The sequence below is a fragment of the Carassius auratus genome, chromosome 9 (genome assembly GCF_003368295.1).
Source record: "Carassius auratus strain Wakin chromosome 9, ASM336829v1, whole genome shotgun sequence".
In the NCBI taxonomy this organism is placed as follows: Eukaryota; Metazoa; Chordata; class Actinopteri; order Cypriniformes; family Cyprinidae; genus Carassius; species Carassius auratus.
The window spans coordinates 6,540,027-6,563,403 of NC_039251.1; the positions used below are offsets into that span (position 1 = coordinate 6,540,027).

At 33.4% G+C, this 23,377-nt stretch overlaps 2 protein-coding genes across 6 annotated transcripts in view; both read right to left on the reverse strand.

The window, feature by feature from the left end:
* Positions 1 to 1,030: 1,030 nt before the first annotated feature.
* cd302 (CD302 molecule) lies at positions 1,031 to 7,974 on the reverse strand. The gene is made up of 6 exons (XM_026271142.1): positions 7,818 to 7,974; positions 6,507 to 6,632; positions 6,286 to 6,396; positions 2,758 to 2,940; positions 1,881 to 1,904; positions 1,031 to 1,702 (listed from the first exon to the last, which is right to left on the reverse strand). Exons 1-6 carry the CDS (start codon positions 7,903 to 7,905, stop codon positions 1,500 to 1,502), a joined length of 735 nt encoding a protein of 244 aa, XP_026126927.1. The 5' UTR covers positions 7,906 to 7,974; the 3' UTR covers positions 1,031 to 1,499.
* Positions 7,975 to 14,484: 6,510 nt separating this feature from the next.
* rbms1b (RNA binding motif, single stranded interacting protein 1b) overlaps positions 14,485 to 23,377 on the reverse strand; it is a 57,902-nt gene continuing 49,009 nt past the window's right edge. For 3 of the 5 annotated variants that reach the window (XM_026271146.1, XM_026271143.1, XM_026271147.1), the window contains exons 11-14: positions 21,181 to 21,291; positions 19,774 to 19,854; positions 18,472 to 18,550; positions 14,485 to 17,124 (exon numbers count right to left, since the gene is read on the reverse strand). In XM_026271146.1, the coding sequence (XP_026126931.1) occupies positions 18,479 to 18,550; positions 19,774 to 19,854; positions 21,181 to 21,291 (264 nt within the window). In that variant the 3' untranslated portion in view covers positions 14,485 to 17,124; positions 18,472 to 18,478. The remainder of the gene's footprint in view (positions 17,125 to 18,471; positions 18,551 to 19,773; positions 19,855 to 21,180; positions 21,292 to 23,377) is intronic. The other 2 variants (XM_026271144.1, XM_026271148.1) reach the window with 1 other exon arrangement.

Here is a 23,377-nt window from a genome sequence, read left to right on the forward strand (position 1 = left end):
TGCCTATACTGATGGCAAATTATTATTACAACACTAGTGTGTTGGGCATACTATTTAATAAATACATGTATTAAATAAATACATTATTAAAACAAATGCATTTAACTAAATAAATAAACAATGCATTTGAAATAAATACAAATTAGTAAACAAATACATTTAAATGGATGAATGTATTAATTTATTTAACAAGCCTAAAGAGTCTAACAAGTCATATTTTGAGGATTTTTATTATTTTTACTGGTGCAACTACTTCGAAGATGTTATTAAAAATCATTCAAATAATTTAAATTATAATAAATTAATTTAAATTTATAATAAAATATAAAAATTATAATGATACTAACTATATGTTACTATACTATAATATTATAAAAAAAATATAAAAGAGTAAAATAAATTTAAGAAAGCTTTAGGTTTTGAGAAGAGTTATTGTGTTCTTCTAAAATAATAATAATTATTTTTTAATTGTACAATCTAATCCTGAAACTTTTTTTCCACCAAACTAATGACTGATAACTCGCAGGATGGAATGTGACATTGAGGACACAGGAAAAACCTATAAAGTCGATTATCGACCCCAAATTGTGTGCCACGGTGGTTTAAATACAAATTTGTATGTACAGACAGTGGTAATGCAGCAGCAGTCATAACATGGACAAACAAGTGTAGGTGAAGTAGCTGGAGATACAGAGGGAAACTGACACTTTCAGGACAGAACAATGACAGTGATCTATAAAAACCCCAGAGGGTAATTCATCTGCCCTCGATTAGCTGACCCACTTCATCCTGATCGCTCTTTCGTTACACACATTCATCTGCAGAAATATCTGGACACTGCTGCAGCAAAACCAGCATCTTCTGTTTATTAACTGCCCACTTATCATTTTGCACGTCTCAGGAAAGTTTAGCCTGAATATGCTTACAGCAGCATTAAAATCAGAGCTATTATAAAACGATCATGCATTTCTGCATATATCAATTACTGTTTTATTGTTCGGTTTCACAAAAAAAAAACAGAAAACTGAAATGTTTGACAATATTTTATTCATTTTGAAAGACCAACACTTGATTCGTTTCTCTATGGCTTGTTGCTTACGTGTGGATAAAGTTTACACCTTTAGATTAATTCATTACAATATAGATACAGATGATTGTTAGTGGCAAATAAAATCATAAAAACAATTACAACAGCATTAAAAAAATACTGCGATTGGCAATCACGAAGTATTTGTGTCTACAAACTTGTGGTGCTTATAGAGGACTAGCAGTGACAAACACGTATGATTGGAAAATAAATACTGGTCCTACCACAACGGGAGAAATCTGACGAAACTTCCCATTTTGTGAATCTCACAACAGAAACAGAATTTGGCGCACGCACACAACATTAACAAACGATTCAAAGTCTCGTGATGAGGACAGAATTCAACTGATCTATGACTGAAACTCCCATGAACGCCTGCTGCTTATTCTCACCTGGGCACGGATGAAAAACACTAAGGTACCTCCTTGATTTCATCAGCATCTACCAAGCAGGCCTGATCGGAGGAAGGGGATCTGAAGGGCAGATGGTACTCGATCAGGTTCAGGATGGACGAGCCTGGGTCGCTTCTTTGACGAAACAACCAAACCACTGTAGAGATGAGCAGAATCAGCACCACGCTGATGATGACCAGAGCTAACAGAAGAGGACTGCCCTCTAGAGATCAGAAGAAAGAACACACACAAGATGCTTTCTGATGCTTTAGATGATCACGAGGGCTTCCAACTCATCAAAACACAATTAGGGGCAATATGACTCTTAGAAAAACTCTATTTTGTACAGATATAATAGCAGGATTACAGGACAGACATTAGGAAAATAAGATCATGCTTACGAGGTGGGCTTATCCAGACTGCCTCTGAAAAACACATCACAGACAGTGAAGGTCAAATTACACTTTAAAGTTTTTAATGGGCAAAACATACCTAAAGTTTACCTTCAATAACACTGTAAACCATAAACGTCTTTCCACAAAATTAACCATTTTAATTTAATTTAGCAAAATTATGATAGTACATCATTCCCTACACCTGAAACCTATGGAAAGCCAAACTACTCAAAAATAAATCGATAAATATTTGAACATGCAAGATCTAGAAATTCAAGAAATCAACTGTGACTTAATAAGAGTGACTTTTCAGGATCTTGTGGTTAAATCAAAGTCCAATGATAAAAATGAATCACATTAACAAAAGCTACAATCTGTTGCGTCATTTAACGAGTAGTACTTTTTTAAAATGCTTTATCTTATTATTTTATAATTTTTAAAGTATTTAATAATTACATTGAGTAATTTGGCCACAGAATTATAACATGGAATGCTGTATGGTTTATGGTTATTATAGTAGCTAAAAAATAATTGCATTATCTAAGGTTTGTAAGGACTGGACAATATTTGTCTGAGATACAACTATTTGAATATCTAGAATCTAGAGGGTGCAAAAAAATTAAATAAAAATAAAAAAGTAAAATATTGAGAAAATCACCTTTAAAGTTGTCCAAATGAAGTTCTTGGCAATGCATATTACTAATCAAAAATTTAGTTAAACTTAAAACTGGTTTTGTGCTCCAGGGTCACATATATAAACAACAACAACAACAACTATACACAAAAAAATGACTGGAACTTTTCAGCTATTTGAATGAAAACAAAAAAACAGCATATAAGCTAAAAAGGTACAGCTGTCCTAATCCAGGAATCGCGCACTTACTCGTCTTACACACTACTCCATTCTCAGGTTCAACCGTGCAGCTGACGTTCTCCCACTTCCCCGTGTCGGCATGAAGAACCACACACGTGTCCAAGAGCGGTAGATCAGTGTCATCAGAGCCACCGTCCTCCCAGTTACTATAGCGCAACACGCCGTTATCATCATGCCACTTAAAGACATCCTCTGCAAGACGCACAGAGAGAGACAGACGTGCTTTTATTGAAACAGATTTCACAGAAATTCTCAATGAAATTATAGTATGCACTCAAAAATAAGGATCAGTTCAGAGTAGCTCAGATTTATTATATATTTCACAAGTTATAATGAAGGTAAACAAACAAGCTTGATGTTAAGACTCAAACCTGGATACTCAATAACGAAGCTATCAAGAAATCAAGACTTAAAAGTGGATTTGGAGTAAAAGTGATACAGGCAGCTATTTATACATTCCTTATGATTGACAGGATTAGCTCCTCCCATACCTTCATTTAAAACTCTGTTTCTAATCGCGATTACAATTACGGATGCCACAATTACATAAATTGTTCACAGAAGCAATTAATCGTTCAAAGTCCACTTATGTTATTCTGCGTGCTTAAGATGCTTTTTTCCCTTTCTACATGTTATCTTAAGGTTTTTTTTTCCTATTATTTCAGTGCTAGTTTAACACGAATACAATGCATACAGTATTTTTAGCTTTTTAGAGGAAACCAATCCAATGTATAGTTAACATTTGAGGCTTAATACTATAGAAAAGCAATAAAAGTTTTTCAGTTAGTGTTTCCAGCTTATTTTCATATAAAAACATTGCATGCAGTTGCTTCAAACAAAGATGTAAGCACCATTCATGTAATATTAATTAATAAATCGCTATTACAATTTCATAGGAATAATCAACACTTAATCATGCAGCTATAATTTCTGTCAAAATGTTTTTTTTTTTCATATAACACTGCATTTACGACCTAAAAATATATATATATTTGAGAAATAATTGAATATAATTCAAAATTGAATATAATTGAAAATAATTGCATTTTTTATTTTTAATAATAGTTGGAAATTATAACATGCTTTTGCTGGAAAACAATGACGTGGAGTGACTTGCATATTCTCAATCTCAACCCATTCAAACTGATGCTTGCAAGATAATCACAACACATTCTTGCACTTTCAACAAAACCTCATCTACAGGAGATGACTTCACCTAAATGACATAAAGCCAAATGTTTAGGCTAGACAGCGGATAAAAACACATGTAAACACCTGATGAATGAAACGTAATGCAGCTCTGGTCTGAATCTGTGTCACGTCAGGTCATTCCTACAGATCCATGAACACATGATCAAAGTTCACATTGTCCTCTGGTTCATTGTTCAATACCCAAGTGAGCTCTTTCATCATGAAGCCTAAACAGACTGATGCAAGCATGTGGCGGCTGGAATATGTTTTTATAGTTTTGACTTGAAAGCATCTGGGCTCTGGGTGTGGATGATGCATTTTTTAAATCCGCAAACTCCTGATCAGCCCCTCAAATAACAGGATTTCCTTGTGTTGTGAGATGATACGTGTGAAAACTTCACTAGAGGAACACAGCTCAGAAATATCATGTGTTTACATGTACAATATGCATGGAATATGGTCTGATTTAACCTGAAGATACAAAGATAACAAGAACTTTAAAGGGCCATCATTTACTCACCATTCAAACCTGTCAATGTTGTCAAACTTGCAGTGCGTTTTTAAAATGCATCATTTGAATTGAGAACAACTTGAGCATTCGGCCTTATAGTATATTTTGCATTTTGCATTTCATGTACAAAAGAGCAGCTCAAAATAACATGAGAAAGAGAAACGGTATAAAGGCATAGACTGACCCCTTAAAACTTCAAGCGTGCATGATTCACTCAATTAGAAGTTATACAAGCTGTCAGCAACACCAGACATAGAGCTCAAAAATAACTAAACAGACTGGTCAAGATTTTCCAGAGCACTTCTCCTTTAACGGTCACAGCTAAAAGCACGGACTAGGCAACAGTCTGGTAAACAACTCTTTGTCAAGACCTCTGGTCTGAACAGATTAGTCAAGTTCAACTGCATTCCAGTGTAGAGAAGCTGGACCACGTCCAGTAATCTGCTTAAACATCAACTGCATACGCTTTTTTTTCTTTTTTCTTTAATGGGAGGAAATATAGCTTAAATATTTTTTTTTTTTTTTTTTTTTATAAATATATCTTATTATTAGAACATTTTATTTAATGTCCAAGTTCTATTTTAGTTACACGTGCAATTTATAAGATATTTGAAGTAAAATATCCAAAAACCACTAGGCTAGTGTTAAAGATTTTGTCCAGCTCATTACTAACAATCTCTCTAATGTTTTCAGCTACTTGTAAATCATGAGAAAATTCCCCATTCTAAACAGTGACACGGGGCAGCGCAATCACCTGTCGATGACGTTAGCTACCCTTTGTTACCACCTTTACTTGACGTAGAAGCCACATGACAACAGTGTCGTGGACAAATGCGAAAGTAGCTTCACGACAAACTTCAACTAGAAAGAGATGCCGATCTCGCTTGTGTTTTACTCGACAAGTGAGTAGTTTTGATTTGTATCTTTACAGAAAACATAAGCTATTATAACGTATAACTATCTATAACAAGATTAGTATTATGGGGCATACACGCCAAACGCGGGGCATCGCGTCTCTAGACCCACGCGAGGACGCGTCTGATCGCGTCTTTGCATTGACTTTGTATATAATCTACTCGCGCAAATCATTGAACTCGCATTAAATCCATGATTTATCTTTCCGTCTGATGGCCGTCAGTGGTTGGGTGGAAGACAACAAATCCCATCCTTCCACGCTCCTTCTTAGCGTCATCAAACCACGCGATTGTTATTGTTTTGGTAGTGCGCCCTCTAGTGGCTGGTCCTACAACCTGTGCCTTTAATAAAACAGAACTTGCAAATTAAGTGTTTAAAATGCTTGCCAAACAATTAAATAAGATTTACATAGTGAAGAACAAAAAAAAGAATAATGTACACAGAAAAATACAAAAATTTTTTGTTAATTCTGACAGTTACTCAATTTCGAATTTATATATTTAAATCATGTCACAAAAATTTTTACTTCGTTGGTTAAAAAACAAAAAACAAAAAAAACAATACTCAATCAAAACGATTTTTGTATTTGCAACTCAATTTACTTTTGTAGTCTGGTGCATTTCTGAACGAAACTGGATATTCAATGAGAAAAAGAAAATGTAAGACTGGACTTGAATTTATTCAGGAAACTATTTTGCTCCTGAAAAGTGGGTGTTACTTTTATCTTTTTAAAAGTAAAAGGGATTTGAAAGTTGATTCAGAGGTGGAACAGGTGATAACTTTTTATTCTTCCTGTATTGATGAAATGCTCACAATAAGATACTGCATAAGAAAAGCAAATATATCCAATTCTGATGTTTAAAGACAGACATCACTAGGTTTTGAGATGCAGGCATATTTTGGATGGAAATCAAACTCACCGTCGCTGTCGTAGTACATTCCAAGCCAGATGTTCATTTTACCTTTCCACACAAAAGGACTGTACTTAACGACGAAGTCATTCTCCTCAGCACTTTTCACTGTCAACAGATCTAAAAACATAATAGGGGAGGTTAAACTGTACCATATAGTGCATTAAAAATAATCCACAATTTAGATACTTCAGTGTGTTATAGTTTGCAAATTGTAAAAAAGTAAACACCATAGCCTCTGCACATGTTCTTTGCATCTTGAATGGAGTAGCTTTTGGCAACATCCTCCTCTCCATGGACGAAGTGATAACAGTTGAGGTTGAACGGCAACCATGTGCGTCCATCTGCAGGACAGTCTGTACGGACAGGACTTTAAAGTTAACATCTCAACAAGAGCCCCAAGGCAACACGTGGTAAAAGTTCACTCTTCCATGCTAATTTGAGGTTTTGTTTATACCAGCTGTCACATGAAAGAACATTCTGGTTCAATTCCTTGCATGAGTAGCTCTGTCACAGTGAAATTTCAGTGGTTCAGAATCAATGAACATCAAATGTGTTCACTAATAGCCTGGCTGTGATAGTGTGTCATGCAGCATTTGACTTCAGTAAAGACAGATTTTTTTTTTCATTGACCACATAAGACATTTTGAACTTAAACAACAATTCATGTTGTAATTTGTCCAAAAAAAAAACAAAAAAACAAGAGTATTAAAGTTAGAAAAAAGGCCTAAATGTAATCCATATGACTTATGCACTATTTACAAATGTACTTCTTTTAAATCAAATATAGTGGCAGGCAATAGTTTTGAATAACATTTGGTAAAAAGAAATGATAGAACTAGTGAAGTTTAGATAATGTAATTACTTCTGAAGTTATCTTATGACACCAGAAGACTTCCAATATAGCGCAAACGTCGTATGGCAGCATACGGATATTATATATAAAAGAGAGTTTTGATTTTTTTTTATATATATATATATATATATATATATATATATATATATATATATATATATATATATATATATATAACTATAAAAGACTGCAATCTATATCTTAAAAAATAAAGATTTAAATGCGATTACGTTTGCATGCAAGAAAATTATAATTCCTCGAAAACCATTTCCCAGATATTTCCAGAAAGTTCTGTCAATGCAATCAAAAACAGTTTAACCTGACAGTAACTTAAACCTCAAAAAGCTCTTTGGGGAATGCATTAGGGTTTTACAGTACTGCTAACTGTAACAAAACAACTTGTGGAGATTCCTCTTTCAATGACTAGATTTGTTTCCAGTCTTACTCAGTTGGTAGTCAAAGCTCGTGACAGTGATGAAGAGAAGTTAACTGACGTTCAGTTGAAATATAATGCAATAAACAAACAGTGTGTTTTTTTTTCATGGCGAGAGGAGTGGAGATCTCCGATGCACGCGCTGAACTTCACCGTTGTTTACTTCGCCATTAAAACAAACCAAACAGTCACGAGCTTTGCGTTAAACACTAAACAGATCAAACACTCGCTAAAACTAGTTCAACTACTCACCGGCACCGTCCTCTCCTATCGCGAACCGGCTCGTAAGAGTCAGAAAAACGATATAAAACAGTGTAAAATGAAGATAAACGGAGTCCATGCCTTCAACACAGCGAATTGAGTGAATAATATGGCTCCACGCGCTCAACGCGTCACATACACAAACGTGCGTGCGCGCTCACACATCGACAACAAGAAAGATTTAATTACTTCATCACTAAATTTTGGCGACAATTTCAAATAAACCACATACAGTACATAAACAGACGATATAGAATATAAATAGGGAAGAGTAAATAAAAAATAAAAATAAAAATAAAAAACTCGGGGAAATTGATTAAATAAATGGCAACCTGTTCATTTTGTCATTTGGTTTTAGCTGGTTTAAGATGGTCCAAGCTGGTCTTTGGCTGTCCTAGCTAGTCTCCCAGGTGAAAACCCCTCTGAAACCAGCTTTGTTGTTGTAGGTTATATAATGTGTTTTTGTTTTGAGGTGTACAATATAGTGCACATCTAATGTGAGACCTATGCATGACTGAGCTTTATTTCTGTATATTAAAGCTCAGAGAGATGGTCGGAGCTGACTAGTTTAAAGTCTCTCCAGCCTTCAAATCCCTCAAGAATGTGTATACGTGAGTGCTGAGCCATGTCTCTAACAGTGACCTGATGCCCTCATTACACTCCACAACACAAGAGCTCAGAGAGAGAACAGACTGTTGTTTGTTTGCCTGTCATTTTTAAATCTACTAGTTAAGTAACCAAATGCTGAAAATAAATATAAATGAATGCATAAACAAACAAACAGAAGAAATGTATATTGTTCTCCTCAATCCAAGATGCAAATTCTTCTCTAGGTGTTTACCATTCTGAATTAAAATGTTTCAAATTAAATGAGAGTGGATAAGGCATTATAATTATATCATAAATGATTATAAGTAAAATGAGAAAAAACAACAACATTTGATTAGTATCAGCTCAGTTTCGGGGTCGACTGAATCAGAAGCACAGTTTTGATTTGTAATCAGGCACATGCTTAAGATTTTAGACTAAACTCTACTGAATAAACTTTCATTTGAAACAGACATGGAAATATTATGAATATTGGCCTATATTAAATTTAAGAGACACGTAGTGTAAAAATGAACAGAGTCACAGTCGTTTAAACAAACCAAAAGTCTCTCTCTCAGCAGAAGTCTTTAGAATAATAACAGGAATGAAATAAATGTGTAATCATTGCCAGCTCGGCCTCAGTAACACAACACTGTGCTGAGAGCTGTTTTAGTTTTCTTTGAAGAAAGGTTTTGAAGGTCTTGTCTTTGAAAACCTGCTTATATCACAGCATTTATGAAAGCTAATTCAAATAGTGCTGTTATTTAGAAAATGTCTTCAGACAGTTCTTCTGTTTATATTGTTTTTATAATAAAAATGTAGCTTTTATTAATTTTATTTCATTTTTAGTTTTTTTTAGTCACGTTAAACGAAATGAAAATGGGAAGTGTAGCTTAATGTGACAATATTTTTTATATTTTATTTTAATATTTTTTTTTATCTCATGTGCAAAAACGGTGGATGTCATGCACGTCCTGTAGATGTCGCTGTCGCTGCGTGGATAGATGCAGGCTTCTCAGTGCTCTTCATCAAACACATCTGATTCAACTCAGATCCAGAAGATCATCAGCAGAGACTTCTCATATCATCTCTTAAAGTGACAGAACATTTACTGGACTGACTCTTCGAGGGCTGTGTTCTGGCTTATTCTTAGGGAGATGCAAAGTGTTTGCTTGGGTGAATTTTATTTTTTATTTTTTTAAACACACAAACAGCTCTGGAAAGAGGAACATCCACTGATTGTATAATTCTCTATAGAGAGATAAGTATTAGGCTAAAGCACATATACAGGCAAGTGTGGTTTTAAATATTTTGTATAATGATTTTGATTTCACATATACACGCACACACAAAAACGTGTTTAATACATGTTGTTGTTTTTACTTTTACTTTCACTGTTTGGGGGCAATTTTAATCTGAAAAATGCTAAATCACTCATAAATAACATTGTTAACTAAAATTACAACTTACAATATATAAATATATATAGATTAGATTAGGAACTTTAAATTATTTAAAATCATAAATATTTCCTTTGCAAATCAGGTACACACACACACACACACACACACACACACACACACAACTATGAAAGCATGTAATAAAATGACTAAAACTATGAAATGAAAACTAAAATTAAAAGCAAATTCAAAACATTAGTACTACAATATTGAAAAAAAGTATGCATATATCAATGTTACTAAAATAGCAGTTTTCCTTTAAGGTTTGGGGTAGTGTGTAGTATTTATTATCAACTTTATATTCAAACTGTGTCTATTTCCATAACCCCATAAGAGTCTCCACACACTTTTGTCTCAATCACAAGAATTGGATCCAGAGAAGATGTCGTGTGTCATTTTGTCACTCCAGACATTCACAAACCATGCCAGAGCTTCTGAAACCCTCACACACACACACACACACACACACAGAAGAAGTAGAAATACTACGGAATGCTGACAGCTTCCATGATTTTATCAGTTGTTTTTTGTTGATTTGTTTTAGTGTCTGAAAATAAGAAACGAATGGAAATGAGAAACGGAAAAAGGAAATGGAAACGGTTTCATCAGTCAGCTCCTGATCTGAAGTGCTGCTGTAATTCTGCATCAGAAACACACTTTAGAACAGTTTGGAAATTAAAACCTAGAGAAAGAGAGAAAGAGACGGCTAAGAAACACCACTTTCTTTTATCAATAAAAAAGCACAATGAGCACAAACAAAATCACACACTTCCCTACAATATAGTGAGCATTTGATTCCAGACACAGCCAATCTATCTTTACAATATTCATGACAAAACTCATCATCCCTAATAACAACCTCTCATTTCTGTCTTAATAATTATTATAATCTTTATTAGCAGTATTTATATAGTAGCCTATTTATTGATATTTAGATTTTTTTTTTAAGTTTCAGTAATTTTGTTATTAGCTTTTTTTCTTCAAATACTTCTATTTTTATTTTTTTAATTTTAGCTTTTTTAGCTAAATTAAAGGTATTAATTTAAGTTAGTTGCATTTTTTTTATGTATTATTTATAGTGTATTTCATCTTTATTTCAATTGGATTGTTTTTATTTATTTTAATATTTCTATTTAGCTTTTATTTTATTTTTATTTTTAGCAAAATATACTACTTCGATTACTACTTTTTTTTTAAATATATATTTAAGTACCAAAAATGATTTTTTTTGTAGTTTTTGTTTTAGTTACAGTTGCTGCTCATTAGTAATTTTGAAAATAGCTGAAAAATTCAAATAATAACCTAGCCGTGACTGTCTGTGATTGGTTGTACATTAATCACTGAATAAGGAGTGTAAAGAGAGTGTGTGTGTGTGTGTGTTGTGTTGGGTTGTGTCTCTGTAATGGACACAGGTGGCAGAGAGCGGGCAGATGCCATCCAACTCTCACTCCACGTCTGCTGCTCTCGACCTCCTGTAGAGCGTCATCACACACACACACACACGCACACACACACACACACACACACACACACACACACACTGCCTCCAGGACCTAGTTGGGACCATCTGACATGTCCGTATGTCTGCAGAAACACCTGCATGCCTGACACTCATACTGTACAGCTGGAAATCTTATAAAGGCATTGCATTATAAAGGTGTAGATAATGTAAATTGTAATGCATTATATCATTTTAAATATAATTATAACCAGAGTTAAAATGCATTATAATATTTGAAGGTTTGTTTGTCATATGTTTTATGCTTTATACTTCCTAAAAGTGTTAAAATAAAGAGATTATGGTATCATATTATATCATAACTGTGGTTACAAGTATTCAGGAGATCATACAATGCATTTTAAGGTGCATAATCACTGTATTAAAACTACTTTAAAAATGCATTACATAAAAATACTTTATGTAAAGTGTTACAGGTGCATCCAAAAAAAGAGCTACTTCTATTATTTATTGTCTTGGGAAAATGAAGGAATTTTAACCCAGGTTGCTCCAGGTAAACCTGTAGTAACTGTACACACTGAAAACAGATGATGCTGTGAGACTTTTGCTCAAACACTGACACCTGCTGGTCGAGATGAGCTACTGCTGATCACCAGCCCAGAAACAGCTTCAACTCACTTCATCCAGAAATGTCTGAAACTTATTATTATTCTGTATTCACTTCCAGTAAATGGGGCTAACTTGTTCTGTTTGTATTGCCCAAATAATCTCTTATAACCTCCTTTGGTGATCCTATAGTATAGAGCATAATTCCAGTTTAGCTCAACATAATAATGTTCAAAGAAAAGGTTTGCACAGTGTGTTATTGTCAGAAATATTATTTCTGCATTGAAGAACTGAATGGCCCTTTTATCTCTGAACTCTGCTGCGCTGTATAAAGCAGAAATCATAGCGTTTCACTTTTTTTATAACTCTGAAACAAAATAAACCTGTGGAAATCCCAGCCGTACTAGATTACTGACAGAGAGAGAAGTGAAAACTGGGAGAAAAACTCTTCTGTTCTCAGAACTGAGCATGAACCGCAGAGAAAAACCAATGGAAAAAATCAGTTTCCGACTGAATCCAGTCATCCTTTCATTAAATCTGCTGTTTCACGCTTCAGGTTCACAAAGACAGTAATATAGATGTTTGTATGCTTCTGGACAACTTAATAATGCATGCATAAATCCATCTAGCCAAATAAATTGTATTTCAAGCTACAGACAACTAGAAAAATATCCACTACAGAAATGTCCATGACTTTTTAATAGTTTATTAATCTCCATGCTCTCCATGATATTTGATTGATCTCCATATTATATAGATATTCTGATGCATTTCTTCTTCAGTCAAATAGATAAGCAAATAATATTATTCCTAATGCAAAATAATGTGCTAAATCAAAAGAAGATGTTTGGTCTGCATCAGCTGTGAATGAAAGACACGACATGAATAAAACAAAAATGTGTTTTTATTCAAAAGTTCTCAGAGAAATGAACAGAAATAAAGCTTCATTAACAATCTACTGGAAACAAAGGGGAGAAAAAAAAGAAGCTTTTTTGGCTTAAACACAATAAAGAAACAAATACAGAGGAAGGTTTCTGATAAACTGAACACACCACTGGCAAGTGTGTGGCACATGTAAATTACAAAATCAACTCTCATATACACATCTCTAGGAAAATCTTTTTATTGGTTTTATTTTTTCAAACAGTCTGTACAAAACGTCTCTCTTCATAAATTATTACTTTTTTTTATATATAACTTAATGGCTGTCTAGTACATGGTTTTTCATATTCATGAGCAATGTCTCTCTGCACAACAAGTCTTTCCAACTTTCTGACCCAGACACAGATTGGCACTTCGGATTCGGATGTTACTAGCAGCATGAGCCACACAAGAACTCCACAGAAACACACACACACACACACACACACACACGCTCGGCTGTGAGCTGAGCACCGCGGTTTACGCTGCTAAAAGTCTGTCTGGACTCGGTCTGAAAGCAACTGTATGGAAGCTGTTTCCTACACGGCATGAAAAAATACTTTTTCTCTCACAATTCTTTTTTTCTCAGAATTGTGAGCAATGGCAAGTTCTAAACTCATAATTGCAAGTTTACATTTCGCAATTCTGAGAAAAAAGTCTGAATTATGTGATGTTAACTTGCAATTGTAAAATAAACACCTGTAATTCTGTGAAGAAAAGTCGGAATTGTGGGATAGAAAAATTGCACTTAAATGCATTTACCTTTTTTGTTTAGTTTTTTTATTCCATGATGGAAACAAATTATAAGTAATAATTCTAGGTAAAAAACATAAATGCAAGATAAAAAGTTATTTATTGTTTATTCTGTGGTGAAAACAAAAAAAGAATTCTGAATTCAAAGAAGAATAGTCAAGGTTGCATGATACAAACTCAGAATTCTGGGAAAAAATTTATAATTATGAGAATTACACTTGCAACTATGATAAAGGAATAGACGGATTTGTGAGAAAGTCACAATTACCTTCTTATCTTTTATTTCCTGGGAGCGGAAAATCTAAAACAGAATTGTGAGATACAGTATAAACTCAAAATTCTAAGAAAAAAGTCAGAACTTATTTTAATATGCAACTGTAAGATTTTAACTTGAAATTCTGAGAAAAACAAATCAACTGTGGGATAAAAAAAAAAAATCAAAGAAAGTCAATATTCTGAGATAAAAAGTTGCAGTTCTGTGATGGAAATGAAATCAGAATTCTCACATGTAAACTCAGAATTCCAAGGGAAAAAGTCAGAATTGTGAGAGAAAAAGTGACCTTTTTTATTTTATTTTTATTCCGTGGCAGAAGCGAGCTTCCACACAACAGGGATGTCTCAGGACAACCGTGACTTTCAGCATCGCTGTTTCTCATTGGCTCCGTCTCTCTCTCGCGCACACTTTCCTGTCTACTTCCTATGAACTACTGGAATATCTTGTGATGAAAAAGCAGCAGTTTTTTTTGCTTTCGAAACGATGAATCTGAATACGAAACGACACGTTCAACGCACAACTTTCCTTAGAACGATAAGAATAATAACAAAAAGAAAAATCTGTTTTTCTGAAGAAGAGGATTATAGTATTTCAAAAGAAAAAACCTGAAAGAAATCAAGTGTACGTGGGCAGCTCCTGAGCTGGCCGTTTGGTCTGGAGGGGCGGGCTGAACCTGCTGCCCGACCAATCAAAACAGAGGACAACAAAACTCTGAGGTAGATAACTGGTCAACAAGACCCACCAGGTCAAAAACACAGTCTTTTGGAAGACAAATCAGTGAATAAAGCCTTAATAAACTATATCGTGAGATTAAAATAAAATTAAAACCTTTTCCTGTAATGGATGCAATTATTGTTTCAAATGCTGTTTCCTAAAGCCTAGTGAGCTGCCATCTGTATTTTCCAGAAAATCACATTTCTTATTACCTAAAACATGTTGTTGTCATCTATGTATGTTTCATCATATATAGATGAAATGAATGTCAAACATGCGAAACATGTTGGTTAGAGTTTCATTTTTGATGTTTATAATGAGTTCAGTTGGTTTTATACATCAGATTTTTTTATTCCTCATCTGAATACTGTTATATTTAAAGGAGTTGTTGTGGAGTGAGGGGAACTAAAATACATGTTTTTTATAGTGTTTATAAGCATTTCATTTTATCTGTATTTTACATTATTTCTGAATGTAATAATAACATAATTGTGACTTCTCTGTGTCCCTTTTCTCTCAACAATGCAATTTTGATCCATTGTGACTTATATAACTTATATGTGACCCTGGAGCACAAAACCAGTCTTAAGAAAATCTTCATTTTTGATAAGTAATATGCATTGCTAAGAACTTCATTTGGACAACTTTAAAGGCGATTTTCTCAATATATATATATCTATCAATTTTTTTTGCACCTCAGATCTTCAAATCTCAATGGAAATGGAAAGTTTATTTATTCTGCTTTCAGATGATGTACAAATCTAAAAAAACAACAACTTCGTTTTGATTTTGTACTCCAGGGTTACATATATAATGCAATAAACATAATCAGTTTTTTATAAAACTGACTTATCTGTGTGTTTTTTTTTTCTCTTAATGCAATTCCGACCCTGTGTAACTTACATATATACACACATATACACACATATATATAATGTGTATAATGCAAAATATGGAGCATAGAAAGTAAGTGCACTACTTTTGCAAAATTCTAAGGGAGCATTACACGTATCCTTTACTGAGAAGGCAAATTCCTAATGCCTTTTGAGTGAAAAATCCATCCATTAACTTAAAAAAACTAATATTTGTACTGTTATTTTACTGCAATCTTGCCAGTGTATGATGCATTAATGAATTACGATGCTCCCTTAGAAGGGAGCAGCCTATGTAGGCAGCTCACTAGGGTTTCAGAACAGAGCCGTCGTTTCAACCTGTCCTCGTTCCGTGTTTTAGTTTCAGTTGTCTCCGCTCTGTAGTGATGTCTTTGATTAGTTTGTGGCACTTGCTAGATCCAAATCGTCCTTCAAATCGGTGTCCGCACCTCGCCAACTACAGACAAATGAATGCATATGTACAAAGAAGGCACATTCTCCACAACCACAACCCAGTCTGTCATAAAGTTTCAGTGTGGCCCACCTCGAGAGAAAACAACGTCACGTTTGCGTGATCCGCTCGCCGACCGTCTTTGGTGAAGTAAACTTGAAAGTGCCGAGATTTGTTTGCCTGGTATAATAAAACAAGCACTAAAATCTAAACGTTCACCTCTCCCGAAGAAGTTGTCACGGGAGGTTGCACTCTGAATGATATTCGATCTGACTGACAGGCCACGCCTCCCTCCCGCCCCCTAATTAGAATACGAGTCAAAGCTCCTCCCCCTCCCACACAAGTTCATCTAAAGCTAAACTACAACACCGAGATTTATAAACGAAAAGGCAAATATCAAAAATGTGATCGTTCAGCAGAATTTCTACCACATTCAAACAACCAAAGACTCGTCATCGCCTCTGATTATAAAAACATTAAATCCTATTAAAACTCCATCAGCGTTATCACTCAAAACAGTTTGTACTCTAAAAGATCGGAAAAAGCAAAACACCGAAATCCGAGCGTGGCGGAAATGTTCCTCTGCGCGATGCTAAGAAAGCCCTATTCAGCTGATTTACAAGGCAGCAGCCGGACGTCTTTTCTTCGGCTACTGTACGGGAAAGAGTTTAAGGCAAATCGTATAAGACGGACAGATCGGTCAGACCGAAAAAGATGAAGCACACGACAAAAAACACATCAACGACACTCACACCGCAAGCACAAATGCAATCTTTCTCAGGATGTCCGGCTGACAGATCTCTAAAAACAAACGTCTGTTTCAGTACAAAAGAAAATAGAGAGAGAGAGAGAGAGAGAAAACAAATCCGAAATCATAAAAATAAGAAGAATCTCCATGATGACGTTCCTGCATCTATGTGACGATCCTTGGTAAAAAATAAACGTTGTTTCCTTAGTAAAATAAAACTTTTTCTTCCCATTTCATTTGTGTTTTCTTTGTCAGCATCCTCTGATGAAATGAATCCTTGATTTGCACCTAATGGAACTTATACCAAAATAGTTGAAGTAGTTTTATTATAAAAACCGAGGAACTCATCGTAGAACCTGTGCAAAAAGTCGATTCATCTGTAGAGCCGGTCCTTCAAAGGAAGCTGTTATTGAATTAGCAGTCTTCTCCTTCTCTCTCGAACCCCGACAACCCTACGATAGAAACAAGAACACCTTCAATCAACTGCGTGTATCAAACTTGAACATTTATTCAGCGAGGAAGCATTCAACTGATAAAAAGTGACAGTTAAAAACACGGAATGTTAAAAAAGATTTGGATTTCAAATAAATGCTGTTCTTTGGAACTTTCTACTCATCAAAGAATCTTGAAAAATAAAATGTATCCTGGTTTCCGCAAAATTATGAAGCAGCACGACTGTTTTCACCACTGATAATAATCAGAAATGTTTCCTGAGCAGCAAATCAGTATATTAGAATGATTTCTGATGATCATGTGACACTGAAGACTGGAGTAAATTAAGTTTTGCATCACAGGAAAAAAAATGCATTTTAGAATATATTCACATAGAAAACAGTTATTTTGAATTGTTAGAATATTTCACAATATTAGTGTTTTTACATTTTTTTTAATCAAATAAATGCAGGCTTGGTGAGCAGAAGAAGCTTATACCGAATAAAAGCCAATTTCTCAGTTAATCATGAAGTTGAGCTTGATGTAATTAAATAATTCAAGCGATATGCACAACACAAACAAAAAAGAATCTAAGTGATACTTTTAAAATAACACTGGATCTGAGCATTACTATTAAATGTATATTCAACAAAAAAATTCCAGGTAGGTAATCACAAATTTAATATTACTAAGTTCTCATCGTTTACTTGTTCTCGTGTAATTCCACCCTCATATTTTTCTTCTCTCTACCAGCCTTTATAAGTATTTTCAATTACGTTTAACTGAAAAACCATGCCTTTGAATGAATCACATCAGGTCTGAGATCAATTGATTCCTCCGTGTCATTTAAAAGTTCAGTCTAAACGAATACGTCCTATTGACTATTTTAATGATGCTTTTTGGATCTTGACAGCATGAATCACCATCCGTTATTACTGTACAGGAAAAAATAACACTAGTCTGGAATGACTAAATTATGAACGAATCATCTTTTATTTTTTTGTGAACTATTCCTTTAATTCAGACAAAACACACAGATCAGGATCAGAAAAGCAGGACTGCAGGTGACACAGAAGCACTCAAACCAATTCCTGTTTACACTGCCAGACCAGTCATTTCAAACAGATGTAAACCAATAATGCAGCAACACTTGAAATGACCTCTAAACATTTAGATAAGAATCATGCACAAGGTCTCATCCTCCTTGAACCCAGAAAGGCATTTTGATCCTCTGTAGAGGACACTTGTTCGGTGAACGTCTCTGAGAATATACAGTTCTGGTGCATCTTAAACAGGACATCCTGAGCTTTTCACACAAACCAGATAAATTCGGGTCTGACTTCTGTCTGTATGTGTGATTTCTTTACCTCTTCATCACTTGGCCTGCTGATAGGTATAAGGTGAATGATCACTGGACGACTCCACCTGAGGTTGTGGACTGTTCTCCTACAAAAAAACATGCGGTTTATTTTCTTGCATTGATGCACCAAACTAGCAAAAACCATGAAAGTTTAAATCAAAACAGAGATCTGCAGTGCGAATGTAATATAAGTCAGAATATCAGTGACTGAAAGTAGTTTTCTTCACATCTTTTAATGATTACATGCACTATTAGGGATGAACGTCACAGAACATCGTCATATTTCATCCTAAAATAAGAGAACATTAGATTACTCATTCATTTTTTTTATTCCTTTATTACTTTAAAACAAACTGTAAAAATAAATAAATTATAATATAATAATTTTCTCGCAATGCTTCAATTTAAATAAATGTTGTTATTCTTATTATTACCATTATGCATCAGATGAATACGGATTTAGGAAAAAGTGCTTAACTGTCGTAAAATAATCTGGTTTACTGTAAAAATATATATATTTTTATATTACAGTAATTAATTGTTTATCATTATAATATATTTATTTTACATATTTTATTGCTGAAATTAACAGAAAAGTAAACCCACAATACTGCAAAGTATAAAAACTTTAATAGTTCAATTTAAATAATAATTTACTGTTATTGTTATCATTATTATTATGCATCACAGTAATAATGATTTAGGGAGAATTAACTTAAGTGTCAAGAAAATAATCTGACAGTGTAAAGCAATGAAAAATTTGAAAATGGTCTGCATTACTGTAAAATTACTGTAAATGTATTATTATTAATTATACTGTAAATTTAATTGATCAATTTATTATTTTAATATTTAATATACATCAGGCAATGCATAAGCTACTACTATAATGTATGTATACTGGGCTTCAATTTAAATATTATTATTATTATTATTATTATTACTATTATTGTTTTATTTTTATTATGCATCAAAGTAATGAAGATTTAGAGAGAAAGTGCATGAAAATAATCTCACAGTGTAAAAAAACTAAACAAAAAACACTGTTCCTAAAGACACGCTTTATTTTCTTCCAAAGTATTTCTTTTGTTTGATTTAGAGTGGAGTTAAGTGATTTAGAGTCCTGTTCCCTGGAGATGTTCTTCACAGGTTTTGTGCGATTCTCTTCATAACATTTCAGCACAGTTGCACAAGCCCAGTCTGTTCCTGAACTTTTCTCCATTTATGGTGATTGTGAATTCAGGAAGTTCTTCAGTACAGGACGAGGTTAAATCTGTGTCTGGGAAAGTGTTTTTCTTTATGAACCCACCTCTACTGAGACGGCGGTGGTCTGCATGTGAGTGTATGGAGGGATATACGGCCCCTGGAGAGCTGGACTAGCTGGCATAAACTACAGAGAGAGGGAGACGAGAGATTCACATGAACACACCAACATATGCTGCTACAAATCTGCACACGTTGTGTTTTGTGCTCTCATTCCATCAGCAGTTTTATATTTGCTTTCTTTTGTGCATTTCTGCTGAGTTGTGCATGAGTCATGTGTTGCCAGCATGTTTAAATATATACATTTTTGTAGCCTTTGTCCAGTATTTGCTGAATGATCTGTCTTTTGTTAAACACACACACAAATATTACACTAAAACTTCCAACATAAAAACACATTTTTAAATATGTACAGAAAATATTTTTCCATTTTATGTTTTAATTGCAACTTGATTATTCACCAGTAGGTGGCTTTCAAGTTTAGTCATGCAGCTTGCTATAAATAGCATACTAATTCTGCAGTATGTAGTATGTATACCGTGCACAGCCTGCAAATTTGTATGCATGCATATTCGGACCTAATGCATTTGCCAAAATATGCAGTATGCAATAATGCACACTTCATAAAAAATTGATCCCATAATGCAATGCACTCAACTTGACTCAATGCACTTGACCTTTTTAGATTTAATAACAAATAAATATCAGAACTGAATTTCAATATTTTTATATTTCTATTCATTATTTTACTGGGTTGCCAAATGTTAGGAAATTAGGATTACCAATCCCATAATCCAATGAACTCACTTGACTCAATGCATTTGACATTTTTAGGTTTAATGACAAATAATATCACAAATGAATTTCAATAATTCTATATTTCTATTAATTATTTTACTGGGTTGCCAAATGTTAGGAAAATATGAAAGTTTAATAAAAAATCCAAATAAAAACTATCCCTGAATACAAAGCCAAATTTTAGGAAATTAGGATTACCGATCCCATAATGCAAAACACTCACTTGACTCAATGCATTTGACCTTTTAAAATGTAATGAGAAAAGTAATATTGCATGCCTATTTTAATAATTCTATTGGGTTCCAAATGTTAGGAAATTAGGGAAGTTTGATTAAAATGCAAAATTACTTTTTATTTCATATGCAATGTGATGAGGTAATGTGACAGCAATTTACCATAGAATTTTTTAATATATATATATAAAACAGTAGGCAGTATATATATATATATATATATATATATATATATATATATATATATATACTGCCTACTGTTTTGCAATAAAAAAAAAAGAGTAGGCAGTATGCAGTGTATGCAAATGCTGTTGCATTCCATCTGCATTCACAAACAGACTTTAACAGCTGGAAATGATTTTGCCGATCTTGAAGAAATAAAACAACACATATGTAAGCATTCAAGTGTTGACTGTGCTCACCGTTCCTGCACTGCCCATAGAGAGGTGACTCATCTGCTGAGCAAGAGGTCCCATCATGGACGCGGGCTGCAGAGACATGGAGTGATCTATAGAGGGCGATATCACTGCTCCCTACCACACAATGAGAGAGTTACACTACATTTACTCATTTAGGAAGTTTAAGCAAGAAAGACACATTCATACATTTCCTTTTACAACTGGCCAGTTTGAAATAAATCAATATAAGTATGATTATTTTACTTGATATGTGTGTGTGTACTATGTATTCTCAAGCATATGAAGTAATATAAATGCATTTTCCAGTGCCTGTAATTGTTAATTCAAACTATGACATGTTGTTGTAATTAACTGAAATAATTTTTTAAAATAAATATTAGATAAAAAAAAAAACCAGACTTAATATGTTGCATTGGCTAAAATAAACATGAATAAATAAATGAAACTTGACTGTTTTACTCAACATGTGTACTTTGCATTTTCAAGCATTTGTAGCACACATATAATATAAAATAAAAAATAGATGAAAAATTTCCAAATTGCCAACTGAACAAAATAAAATACAATTAATAAGTATAAATAATACTTAACTTTATTACTCAATGTGTGTATTATGTATTTTCAAGCATTTGCAGTATGCTGACGAAAATGAAATAAATAATGCTCTAACAAAAAAGTTGGAAATAACCAATTTAATGATTGTATGTATGCAAATTAGTTTATTTCAATAATAAAATAATTTGCTGTATTCACCAAAAAAGCTAATACTAGTAATACCATGGTATTCTTTTAAATGTGGGATAAATAATGCATGTGATTATTAATATGAAGTAAATGTGACTTATTTGAGAGTTCACGCACCCTATGATCTCTTTTAACATGTCCCAACACCCTATAAAGCCCACTTGGCAGGCGACTGGAGGGCCCTAGGTCTCTCTGGGACGTGCGTGATGAGTGAGTCAGACTCAGTGCCATCCGTGCCTTTACTGGCCTTTAAATGCCACAGTTTCCTCATTTCTGATTAACCACACTCAGCTCTATACGTCCTGCCTCATAGCAGTCATTATAGCACACATTACTGATATACATTACACACACCCTCTCCTAAACACACACACACAGAGTCTCATTTAGACTCTCTCTGTATGACAGAGTCATTCATGCAGCTTCACTTATTACACACACACACACACACACACATCTGGGTGTGATTCAGTGTTAATGCATGTATGCAAACACACACTCACAACAGTATTTCCTGCACAACAGTGACGGCCGCTGCCTTTCTTCAGAAGTAGGAAACACGTCAAAACCGTTTCATGTTGCTTCTAAAAGCAGCTTCTCAAACAAAGAAACTACTGAATGAAATATCCGACTAAAACCAAGGTGTCTGTTCTTTGTAGCAAGGTTATTATATTAGTATCATAATAGTATATAATAGTTTCTGTTAATATGTTGAATTTTATTTTATTTTTGTATTTTCTGTTTTCACTTTACTTTTAGGTTAAAGCTTTATAATTATGTTTGTGTAGTTTGTGTAATGTATGTGTATTTTTGTCATTATATACATACATATGTCTATATAGTATTATTGTTATTATATATTTTTATTTATTTGTTTACATTTATTTAGGTTTAGTTATTGTATTACTTGTAATAAAGTAACAAAGTAACAAACTTGTTTTCCTATGATTTTGATATTAACCACAAAATACACATGACAATATTATTATTATTATTTTACTTTTCCACAGTAATGTTACAAATGCACATTTGCTAAGGTTACAGAAACTTAAATTTGCCTAATTTCCAACTGATTGTTAATACGACAGCCTAAAGTCAAAGACAAATACATGAGTTTTGTTATTATGTTATTTTGTATTATATAAAATAAATAAATTTTAAATAACAAATAAGTAAAAAATGAATAAATAATAAAACACAAATAAATAAATAAATAAATATAAATTAAATTAAATTAAAAAAATATTAGTTATTAGTTTATCCAGTTATTTTATTATTACTAAAATACAAATAATTAACAGAACAAAGTATAAAAAGAATTAAAAGAATAAATAAAATAATTAAAATTATAATTATTAGTATAGCCAGTTATTATATTACTATTAGCATTAGAAATAAAAAGAAACATTTCTTTATAAATGTAAACTTTAGACTGATTCTGATTGCATGCAGACCT

Bases quoted from the DNA above. Each gene is read 5' to 3' on its own strand.
- cd302 (XM_026271142.1), bottom strand. From the start codon at position 7,905: ATGGACTCCGTTTATCTTCATTTTACACTGTTTTATATCGTTTTTCTG. The intron at 6,633-7,817 runs GTGAGTAGTTGA...CTGTCCGTACAG, and splicing joins GATAGGAGAGGACGGTGCCG to ACTGTCCTGCAGATGGACGC. The intron at 2,941-6,285 runs GTGAGTTTGATT...TGCGTCTTGCAG, and splicing joins AATGTACTACGACAGCGACG to AGGATGTCTTTAAGTGGCAT.